Below are 11,961 nucleotides of genomic sequence, written 5' to 3' on the forward strand. Positions count from 1 at the left end.
TGTGTGTTGGTGGGTGTATGTGTGTGCGCGATGGTTGGTGGGTGTGTGTGTACGCGCGATGGTTGGTGGGTGTGTGTGTGCGCGCGATGGTTGGTGGGTGTGTGTGTGTGCGCGATGGTTGGTGGGTGTGTGTGTGTGTGCGCGATGGTTGGTGGGGGTGTGTGCGCGCGCGATGGTTGGTGGGGGTGTGTGTGTGCGCGATGGTTGGTGGGTGTGTGCGCGATGGTTGGTGGGTGTGTGCGCGATGGTTGGTGTGTGTGTGCGCGATGGTTGGTGGGTGTGTGTGCGCGATGGTTGGTGGGTGTGTGCGCGCGATGGTTGGTGGGTGTGTGTGCGCGATGGTTGGTGGGTGTGTGTGCACGATGGTTGGTGGGTGTGTGTGCGCGATGGTTGGTGGGTGTGTGTGCGCGATGGTTGGTGGGTGTGTGCGTGCGCGAGATGGTTGGTGGGCGGGTGGGTGGGTGTGTGCGTGCGTGCGGTGGTGTGTGTGTGTGTGTGTGTGTGTGTGTGCTGAGCAGGTGTGGTGCTCCACCTCCACAAGTTCTGTTCTCAGTAAGAGGAACCATTGAGGAGAATCATCTGTGTTTGACTTTGTGTCTATAAAACATTATTTACTCCCTCAGTCTTCTCCAGTCCCAGGCGGTATTTCACACCTCTGTCAGGTCTCTTACTGAAACGTCTGGTGTTTATTCTGTCACATGTTCAGTTTGTTCTCAGATCCTGATGGATATTTTGTTTGGTTTTTTGACAGAGAACCCGATCCTGTGTTTTTGTCTGTGTGGAGCTCATCACACTGCTCAGACTTTATTCTGCTAAACTCTAACCTGCCGTTTCATATCTAATGTTTAGTCTTTAATCTCATCATCATCATCATCATCATCATCACCACAAACTTTTAGTACGCTCAGAAACACCATCATTATTTAACATTTGCTCCACAAACATTTTTTATTTTAAACTTGACAAACGTCTCTGCCTTAACTTTTTTTTAGAAACGTGTTTGCAGTTAATTTCAGATCTAAAAGGCTGATGTGGTTTAGGGAAAGTTTTCAGCCTTTCAGACTTCCTGCATTTCTGTAGCACAAAACTCCTAGAGGGTTAAAGTGGGTTACATTCTGTTTATCTGCTGTTTTTGTTTTGTTTCATTTGTGTGTAAAATGCTTCTGGTCAGAACTGTAATGTGTGCACTTGGAATTGTGTGCGTTCACTGTACAGATGTAAATAATTGGGGGAAAAAAAGTAAAAAATGGTACCATAAATTGGTTAAGAGCAAGATGTATTAAAATAAATGTGGATGAGAAACTGGATGTCTGATAAGTGTTGATTCTTGCCTGCTCTTTATTTAGGACACATTTTCACCATAAGGTGATGCAAGTGAAGGTTTCTCACCAGGACATGTCTGTGTGTTGCTCCACTCATCTGTTACCATGGCAACATGCAACACAATCCCAACTTTAGTTTCTCTGGGAACTATTTTCAAAGTCAATGCAGAAGATAAAATAGGCCATATTGTGTCTGAAATGTCAGATTCTCTGTTCATCTGTTGGTTAGAAAGCTGCTGTATTACAGCTGCTCACCTGTGATCCGCTCCGCTTCAGTGGACATTCAGTATGTAGCACTTTTGCAATGTTTTTTAATTATAATAATCATCTCACATGACTCTGGTGTACAGAATATCACTATAAATTCCAGACACTTCAAATATTTTTAAACAGCAAGCTATAATTTCTGATCTGTCTATAAATAAAACTACAAATAAAAACTCAAACAACAATACTTTTTAAACTCCATGTAAGTTATAAGTTTCTAAATATTTTCTGAATATTCTATACTTAATATTCTGTACTGTTTTTATTTATTATACTGTGCAGCTGCTCTATAGTCAGGCGTCAAGAAGCTGTTTGTCATTTCATCCGTATATATCTGACGCACTATGCAGTGACATGAGACAACGTTCCTCTAGGACCATGAAGCTACGTAGAACACAGATAAGGACTTAAGTTAGTCCTAGACACACAAAGTGTGTCTACAACCTGGTGTACAGTGTGAGACACAAGACAGTGCAAGCAAACACTACAAGAAAATACACACTGTATATTATAAGATATTCCTTTATTCGTCCCACAATGAAATTTCTCTGTTAAGCAGCAAAAGGAAAAAAAATTGTACATTCTGCAAAAATATAGGAATCTGAAGAAGAGGATTTATTTAAACATATCTACACTTGTGTCATTGTGCAACTGAATGTGCAAGATAACAAGTGAAGAAACAGTGCAGAACTGCATAGAAACAGTGCAGAACTGCATAGAAACAGTGCAGAACTGCATGGAAACAGTTTGATTTGGTGGTCCTGTAGACATGGATGTATATTGGATGAGAAAGTATTTGTTGCACATCAGTACAATCCACACAGTTGTGTGTTTATATATGTGTGTGTGTGTGTGTGTGTGTGTGTGTGTGTGTGTGTGTGTGTGTGTGTGTGTGTGTGTGAAAAAAGAAAAAAAAACAACTTTTGACACTTTTTTCATTGTAACTTTGAACAAATGTTTTAAACTCATGGATCTTAAGTATGTAACCTAGTGAACCAGCATTAATGTATTCAATGTTAGAGATTTAAGCTCTTATGTACGTCGCTCTGGATAAGGGGTCTGTCACATGGTGTGAATGTAAATGTGTGTGTGTGTGTGTGTGTGTGTGTGTGTGTGTGTGTGTGTGTGTATGTGTGCTGTGCTCAGTTCAGTTCAGTTCAGTTTTTGGAGTCTGATGGCTTGTGAAAAGACACTGTTTCACAGTCTGGTTGTGAGGCCTCAAGACTGTGTGTGAGGGGTGTGTGGGGTGAAGAGTATGTATGAGGGGTATCTGCAGTGAAGAGTGTGTGTGAGAGGTGTGAATGGGGTGTATGGGGTAAGTGTGTGTGTGAGGGGTGTGTGGTGAAGAGTGTGTGGGGGGTGTGGGGGGGGGTGTGTATGGTGTAAAGAGGAATGTGTGGGGTGAAGAGTGTGTGTGAGGGGTGTGTGAGGTCTTCAATGCTGTTGGCTTTACAGATGTGGTGTAAGTGTCCATGATAGAGGGAAGAGAGACTCCAATGATCTTCTCATCTGTCCTCACTATCTGCTGCAGGGTCTTGTGATCAGAGATGGTGCAGTTCCCAAACCAATGGTCCCTCTGTAGAACATGTTCAGGATGGGCTGCTGGGCTTTCTTGATGATGGAATTGGTGTTGAGTGACCAGGTGAAGTTCTCCTCTCAAATCCGAATCTCTAAACATATAAACATTAATCTTAGGGGTAAATATAATTCATATCTAAGTAAAAGCAATAAAATATGTTTCTTATCAAAAAGACCTTTGAACCTTAAACCCAAATGTCTTTTGTATACAGAAACAACCACATAACCACTGTGTAGTGTGTACTGTGTATTGCGTTCTGTGTAGTGTGTTCTGTGTAGTGTGTTCTGTGTATTGTGTTGTGTGTTCTGTGTAGTGTGTACTGTGTAGTGTGTTCTGTGTATTGTGTTGTGTGTTCTGTGTAGTGTGTACTGTGTAGTGTGTTCTGTGTACTGTGTAGTGTGTACTGTGTAGTGCGTTCTGTGTAGTGAGTTCTGTGTAGTGTGTAGTGTGTTCTGTGTAGTGAGTTCTGTGTAGTGTGTACTGTGTACTGTGTAGTGTGTTCTGTGTAGTGTGTAGTGCGTTCTGTGTAGTGTATACTGTGTAGTGAGTTCTGTGTACTGTGTACTGTGTAGTGTGTTCTGTGTAGTGTGTAGTGCGTTCTGTGTAGTGTATACTGTGTAGTGAGTTCTGTGTAGTGTGTTCTGTGTACTGTGTAGTGTATAGTGTGTTCTGTGTAGTGTGTAGTGTATAGTGTGTACTGTGTAGTGTGTAGTGTATAGTGTGTTCTGTGTAGTGTGTAGTGTATAGTGTGTAGTGTGTTCTGTGTACTGTGTAGTGTATAGTGTGTACTGTGTTCTGTATAGTGTGTTGTGTGTACTGTGTAGTGTATAGTGTGTACTGTGTTCTGTATAGTGTGTACTGTGTTCTGTTTAGTGTGTACTGTGTTCTGTGTAGTGTGTAGTGTATAGTGTGTTCTGTGTAGTGTGTTCTGTGTAGTGTATAGTGTGTACTGTGTTCTGTGTAGTGTGTTCTTTGTAGTGTATAGTGTGTACTGTATTCTGTGTAGTGTGTACTGTGTTCTGTGTAATGTATAGTGTGTTCTGTGTAGTGTGTTGTGTGTACTGTGTAGTGTATAGTGTGTACTGTATTCTGTGTAGTGTGTACTGTGTTCTGTGTAGTGTATAGTGTGTTCTGTGTAGTGTGTTGTGTGTACTGTGTAGTGTATAGTGTGTACTGTGTTCTGTGTAGTGTGTACTGTCTTCTGTGTAGTGTGTTCTGTGTAGTGTATAGTGTGTTCTGTGTAGTGTGTTCTGTGTAGTGTGTTCTGTGTACTGTGTAGTGTATAGTGTGTACTGTGTTCTGTGTAGTGTATAGTGTGTTCTGTGTAGTGTATAGTGTGTTCTGTGTACTGTGTAGTGTATAGTGTGTACTGTGTTGTGTGTAGTGTATTCTGTGTAGTGTGTACTGTGTTCTGTGTAGTGTGTTCTGTGTACTGTGTAGTGTGTTGTGTGTTCTGTGTAGTGTGTACTGTGTAGTGTATAGTGTGTTCTGTGTAGTGTGTACTGTGTAGTGTATAGTGTGTTCTGTGTAGTGTGTAGTGTATAGTGTGTACTGTGTAGTGTGTTGTGTGTTCTGTGTAGTGTGTACTGTGTAGTGTATAGTGTGTTCTGTGTAGTGTGTAGTGTATAGTGTGTACTGTGTAGTGTGTTGTGTGTTCTGTGTAGTGTGTACTGTGTTCTGTGTAGTGTGTACTGTGTAGTGTATAGTGTGTTCTGTGTAGTGTGTACTGTGTAGTGTATAGTGTGTTCTGTGTAGTGTGTAGTGTATAGTGTGTACTGTGTAGTGTGTTGTGTGTTCTGTGTAGTGTGTACTGTGTTCTGTGTAGTGTGTACTGTGTAGTGTATAGTGTGTTCTGTGTAGTGTGTACTGTGTAGTGTATAGTGTGTTCTGTGTAGTGTGTAGTGTATAGTGTGTAGTGTGTTGTGTGTTCTGTGTAGTGTGTACTGTGTTCTGTGTAGTGTGTTCTGTGTAGTGTGTTCTGTGTAGTGTATAGTGTGTACTGTGTAGTGTATAGTGTGTACTGTGTAGTGTATAGTGTGTACTGTGTAGTGTGTTGTGTGTTCTGTGTAGTGTGTACTGTGTAGTGTATAGTGTGTTCTGTGTAGTGTGTATAGTGTGTACTGTGTTCTGTGTAGTGTGTACTGTGTTCTGTGTAGTGTGTATAGTGTGTACTGTGTTCTGTGTAGTGTGTTCTGTGTAGTGTGTACTGTGTTCTGTGTAGTGTGTATAGTGTGTACTGTGTAGTGTGTACTGTGTTCTGTGTAGTGTGTTCTGTGTAGTGTGTTGTGTGTTCTGTGTAGTGTGTTCTGTGTAGTGTGTACTGTGTTCTGTGTAGTGTGTACTGTGTAGTGTGTACTGTGTACTGTGTAGTGTGTACTGTGTAGTGTGTACTGTGTAGTGTGTAGTGTGTACTGTGTAGTGTGTACTGTGTAGTGTGTAGTGTGTACTGTGTACTGTGTAGTGTGTACTGTGTAGTGTGTACTGTGTACTGTGTAGTGTGTAGTGTGTACTGTGTACTGTGTACTGTGTTCTGTGTAGTGTGTACTGTGTAGTGTATAGTGTGTACTGTGTACTGTGTACTGTGTAGTGTATAGTGTGTACTGTGTTCTGTGTACTGTGTAGTTTTCCCCCCTCCCTCGCTCTACCTCCCTCGCTTCTCCCCTCTCCCTCCCCCTCCCTCTGACGCCCCCTAGTTGTTACTGGTGAAATAACCGGTTCGAGGCTTTGCGTCACGCACGAAGGTGACGGTTGAAGGAGTCGCGAGCCGCTGACAGCCCACACCGTTAGCTCGCGCTGTTACAGCCCCGAGTCACGCGCTCCGGTATGGCGGCGTCTCGTTAAAGACACACAGAGACATCACGCCGTTGTGACATCACGCCGTTGTGACATCACGCCGTTGTGACATCACGCCGTTGTGACATCACGCCGCCCTTCAGCGCAACTCCGAGCTGTGATTTACTCCGGAATCCGGGATTTATTCTTTATTCCACTGGAGCGTTTACGTGCTGCTGCAGCGGGGAGCGCGAGACCCTGTCCTGAGAGTGTGTGTGTGTGTGTGTGTGTGTGTGTGTGTGTGTGTGTGTGTGTGTGTGTGTGTGTGTGTGTGTGTGTGTGTGTGAGTGTGTGTGTTATTGAGATTAAACACAATGGCGGATCGTGATGCTCTGCCGCTTCCTCTGGAGGTGAGGGCGAGATTAGCGGAGCTAGAGCTGGAGCTGTCGGAAGGTAAGTCTGCTTATTATTATTATTATTATTATTATTATTATTATTATTATTATTATTATTATTATTATGAAGGTGTTGACAGGACGGAGACACTATATACACCCCCACCCCCACCCACCCCGGTACCCCCCAACACACAGTGTTCATATGATCCAGATGTGGTCGGCGCTGGATTTACGCAGTGATTCACGCTGCTGCGTTACTCCGTCACGTCGCGATGCGTGTTGATAGAAATAGCAGCCCCACGGTTTTATGTTCCGTTTCCACCCTCCTGCGTGTCTTTGTTTCATTTCTCCGCACTGCCTCAACATGAGAACCAGTAAAAAATCCAAGCTTTTATTCTCAACATTTATTTACTGTCTTAATAATATTTACAATTACAGTCAGATGGAGTGACTGATGTGTCTGAGTGTGTTTCCTTACATTATATACTCATCATCTCCAAATAAACTGCTTCACCCTGTGTGTGTGTGTGTGTGTGTGTGTGTGTGTGTGTGTGTGTGTGTGTGTGTGTGTGTGTGTGTGTGTGTGTGTGTGTTATGCTCAGGCCTTCAGTGAGATGTTTCCCAGCCATTTAAGGTGATTCTCAGAGCTGTGGCGTGTCGGAGCTGCTGATGTTCTGCTCAGTTCTCATGATTTCTGTCTTTAGTTATTTGTATTTTAATGTTTGCTATTCAGTTCTACACACAGTTTTTATTTTCCACCCAGCAGATTAAGGATGTGTGTTTTTGTGAAGCGTTATCACTCTTACAGACAGATTTCTCACTGGCTGTGTGTGTGGTGTCTGTGGACTGAAGTGTCTTTGTGCTGATGGTCAGTGTGGCGTGTGATTCAGTCCTGAACACTGGTACAGATTCCTCACACTTTAACATGATAATGAATAATTCATCTGACTTTATTCCACTCCATCACAGCGCTCTACAGACTAATAAGCTCTTTATAGACTGGTTTCTCTTATGGAGTGAGTTTATTAAGGTGCGGCACATCACTCAGTGCTCTGTGTTCACACACACCTGTAAATCCAACAAATCTGATGAATGAATTCATCATTAATGGCAGATTAAATTTGGTTCGCGGTTTAGAGAGAATCAGTCCACTGGTGAAACTTCACAGCTTTGTTAATGATTAATGATGCATTCAAATTAACTCAGAATTAAGTGAAAGTGTAAACATGCAAATCATTTTGGAACTCTGAGATACATCGTGGGGAAATTGTTGACACCTCATGGTTTGTTATCAGCGCACAAACATCGGCTGTGCTGAATAATGGATATTTTCCTCAGACAGTGAAGCGTTATAGTTTTAACAGTAACGTCTCCATGTGCTCATGAGCGGCTCTGCTGATTTGATGTCACTTGCTGAATTTGAGGCTAAAAAGACCATCCTGAGTTGAGGGGGGTTTTGGAATGCTGGAAATTCTGAGTTATGAGTTTTAGTCGAATACAGCATAATGCTCAGGGCTGTAGTTCTGAACCCTGATTGGTCAGAAGGTGCTGATTTATTCTCTCTAACAGCAGCTCAGACTGTAGAGCAGGTTTTTATTAACACTCTGATACACTATGGTTTTTATAGTAACAGCTCACGTTTCTGTGAGAAAACATTTCTGTAAGATATAATGAAAGAGTCTCCTGTATTTGTGTGTCTGTGTGTGTGTGTGTGTGTGTGTGTGACAGTGAAGGAGTCTTCTCTGTGTGTGTGTGTGTGTGACAGAGGAGCTTACACTTCTTTACTTCTCTGATGTTCCACAACATTAAATGAAACATGTACACAGAAAACAAACAGAAAACAAAGTACAGATAAAATCCTACTTCATTTACAGTTATATGAAATGAATAATGAATCCTGTGCCATGGAATTTCTCTGTGTGATAAGAATTATTTTGTTTCTGTTGGTTCAGAAATAGAAATACTTGTAAAAAATAGTTGCTCTGTATTAAACCAGTTTTTCAGTTTAAAGGCACAATATAAAATACTGTGATGTCACTTCCTGTACTACCTGAATATCACAACATTAACAACCGAGCGATGTCCAGGTTTCAACTTCAGTATATTTATTGACACAGTGTTTAGATTTTGGTGTTTAGACTGTGAGCATGTGTCAGTAACCTGGTGTGTGTGTGTGTGTGTGTGTGTGTGTGTGTGTGTGTGTGTGTGTGTGTGTTACAGTAGGTGGAGGTAGTGTGAGTTGAGGCCCCTGTAAAGGGCTGTGGATTGTTGCATTGAAATTCCTGAAAGTTTTTTTATTTGTTTCTCTGAACGCGGCCACATCTGGCTTCATTTTACATCCTGCAGTCTTCAGGCATGTGGAGCTCCAACACACAGCTCTGTTAACCCCTTCCTCTCTGTGTCACCCCTTTACACACCATCACTGATAATAGCTCACCCGTTGCAGTAATCACACACACACACACACACACACACACACACACACACACACACACACACACACACACACACACACACACACACACACACACACACAGAGTTCATGATTCTTCTGTAAGTCCAGCTTCACTCTGTCTTTTATACAAGTCAAAGTGTTGACCTGCTCTTTTGCTTTGTCAGGTTTCATCTGCAGCTTTAGCTCCTTGTTTCGAGACTGACATGTTGACACGTGTGTAATGAGCAGGTCTGAGATCCTCTGTGTGATTATAAAACTTATTTTGCTGCACTTTTGTTTAAAGCAGAACAGCACAATAGAGTTTCTAATCAGATAGAAATATCATGATCTTAATTTTTATTAAAAAGCTTTGTTAACTTAAATTTATACATTTTATTTATTATCCCGTAATGGGGTGATGTTCTGTAATGACATTGTGGTCCCTGTGGAACCCGTGTGAAGGAACCCATTATGAATTGTGCATATTTATTGTGTGAGTGTGTGTGAGTGTGTGTGTGTGGGTGAGTGTGTGTGTGTGTGTGTGGGTGAGTGTGTGTGAGTGTATGTGTGCGTGGGTGAGTGTGTGTGTGTGTGTGAGTGTGTGTGAGTGTGTGTGGGTGGGTGAGTGTGTGTGTGTGCATGGGTGAGTGTGTGTGAGGGTGGGTGAGTGTGTGTGGGTGGGTGAGTGTGTGTGTGTGAGTGTGTGTGGGTGGATGAGTGTGTGTGTGTGCATGGGTGAGTGTGTGTGTGTGTGTGTGTGTGTGTGGGTGGGTGAGTGTGTGTGTGTGTGCATGGGTGAGTGTGTGTGTGGGTGGGTGAGTGTGTGTGTGTGAGTGTGTGTGGGTGGATGAGTGTGTGTGTGCATGGGTGAGTGTGTGTGTGTGTGTGGGTGGGTGAGTGTGTGTGTGTGCATGGGTGAGTGTGTGTGAGTGTGTGTGTGTCCAGAACTTTCCAGGTTCCAGAATTTTTTATTTTTTTGAGGTTATAGTTATTTATAATTATCGTTATTTTCTAGCGAAGACATGATAAAAGCTCGTTAAAACACAGTGCTGAATTCACCATTATTGTGACTCATTAATTCACACTGATTGAATCACACTGAGCTGCTGATCAGAAGAAATAATAATATTAAAACTGTTTATTTCTGCTGCTGTCTGTGTCTCACTGACATAAAACACAAACATGATGCGGCTGATGTTCACGTCTCTACAGATGTCACAGTTCAACCATCTTTGGGTATTAAATCATAGACCTTAAAAATGGAGGGAAAAATCTCATTTAAACTTCAGTAAAAGAGGAGAAAGTGATATTCTAAGGTCAGAAAAATGCTGTAAAAACAGCCACGTGTCATTTAAACATATTTCATATGTAGTAGTTTATTTAGTAGTGTATTCAGTAGTTAATAAAAGTGTACAAAAGTGTGGTGGTGCTCAGCAGGATGTTCACAAGCATGTGCTTTTAAACTGCTCTTAAATGTGGAAGTTAAAGGAACAAGCTCTGAAACTCCTGAGAGAAAACGACATCACGAGTCTGAGCATCTTGAACAATTGCACTGATGTGTTCTCTCTCTGCAAGACGTTTTTCCCTTATAAAGTACAATCCTTACACGTCTACATGTGTTCAGGGTTTATTTAATGTGTTTGTTTGACTCACTGAAGTCTAGCTGTGTCACACTGTTGTTCCTGAAGTGTCTCTGTGACTGTCCTCGTCCCCTGATGTCAGTCCACTGATCAAATTCTAATCAGTTAAATGATTTTAAAACAGATGTAGCAGCTTTTTATTTTATTTTGTGAACAACACTCTTAATCTACAGATGCTGAGTAAATGAACACAGAAAAACATCTGTATTGTGACATCACGGTGACTTTTAGTGAATATTTCTGCTCTTAAAGACAAAATGAAAAATGCGTTAAAGGATAAAAATATCATTAAGTGATAATGTTTTAAATTTCTTTTCTGCTCGTGTCATTTAAACAAAAGTTTAAAGTAATGGCACAATTTACAGACTTCTATATTATTATTATTATTATTATTATTATTATTAAATGCTGCAAATAATTTGATATGTTCCTGAATCTCAGTGTGAATATCGGAAGCTGCGTATTTTTGCTGTATAACTTTTATTAGACTCTAAAATCACACACACTCTCACACACACACACACACACACACACACACACACACACACACACACACACACACACACACACACACACACAGCTCAGTTGTGCACATGTTGTGATTGTAAGTTGAAGTTTTTTTGAATAGCTGTAATTTAATGGGAATTCCATGTCTTTCATATCAGCAGTGAGTTCTGAAATGTTCAGTACGGCTGTGATTCTGTGCTCCGGCGTTCACTCAGTGTTCACATGACAGAAATCAGAGCTCAGGAATCTGCAGCTCTCAGAGCAGATCTGCATCTGATCACCACTCCACATGCTTCACCAACATCAGGCAGCTGAAAATAAAGAAACGTAATTCAATACCAGAACCTCGTGCTGTGAGAAAAGTCTGAGAATTTTTAGAAAATCTGAAAAATTCTGTAAATAAAGAAAGGTTTTTCTTTAGTCTGTATAAAACACACATTTTCTCAACCATTTTCCATTCATCAGTCAGACTCATGATTGGCCCATGTGACTGTGATTGACAGGAGAGAGACAGTTTGTGTCGCTTGGCAAGTGACTGCTTTCACTTTTATTCAGACTTAATTATATTTGTTACTTTTTTAAAGAACAAAGAAAAGCACCATGATGATTAAATGACATCATATCATTTAAAGTGTGTGTGTGTGTGTGTGTGTGTGTGTGTGTGTATGTGTGTGTGTGTGCAAAGAAAAAAATTCTCACCAAAATAATTAGGAAAGGGAGACAACTGGTTTCATAATAATAATAATAATAATAATAATAATAATAATAATAATAATGTTTAGATGAATGTTTCAGTTTTGCTTCATCTGACGTTTCTATTTATTGTTTTTTTTTCGCTCGCTGTCTCAAAAAACACAAATATAAATAGCTTGTTATTTTTTAAAGCATTTGACACATGATGTCATTACTAGTCTTTGCCCCGCCCTCTTCAACAAAACTCCAACCATCTTTTTAGGAAGAAAAAATGAACTTGTGTGAAATGGTTGTAGTTTGTGATGAGTGACTGGTCTGAAATCTCTGTACACATTTTCTCTCTCTGCAT

At 41.2% G+C, this 11,961-nt stretch overlaps 1 protein-coding gene across 6 annotated transcripts in view; it reads left to right on the forward strand.

The window, feature by feature from the left end:
- The first annotated feature begins 5,754 nt into the window (after positions 1-5,754).
- dip2ca (disco-interacting protein 2 homolog Ca) overlaps positions 5,755-11,961 on the forward strand; it is a 47,496-nt gene continuing 41,289 nt past the window's right edge. For 2 of the 6 annotated variants that reach the window (XM_027173781.2, XM_027173782.2), the window contains exon 1: positions 11,831-11,961. This exon is cut by the window's right edge and continues 110 nt beyond it. In XM_027173781.2, coding sequence (XP_027029582.1) covers positions 11,915-11,961 — 47 coding nt within the window. In that variant the 5' untranslated portion in view covers positions 11,831-11,914. Of the gene's footprint in view, positions 6,394-11,830 lie in introns of those variants that run through there. The other 4 variants (XM_027173783.2, XM_047808686.1, XM_047808687.1 and 1 more) reach the window with 3 other exon arrangements.

This window comes from Tachysurus fulvidraco, chromosome 25 (genome assembly GCF_022655615.1).
Source record: "Tachysurus fulvidraco isolate hzauxx_2018 chromosome 25, HZAU_PFXX_2.0, whole genome shotgun sequence".
Lineage (NCBI taxonomy): Eukaryota > Metazoa > Chordata > Actinopteri > Siluriformes > Bagridae > Tachysurus > Tachysurus fulvidraco.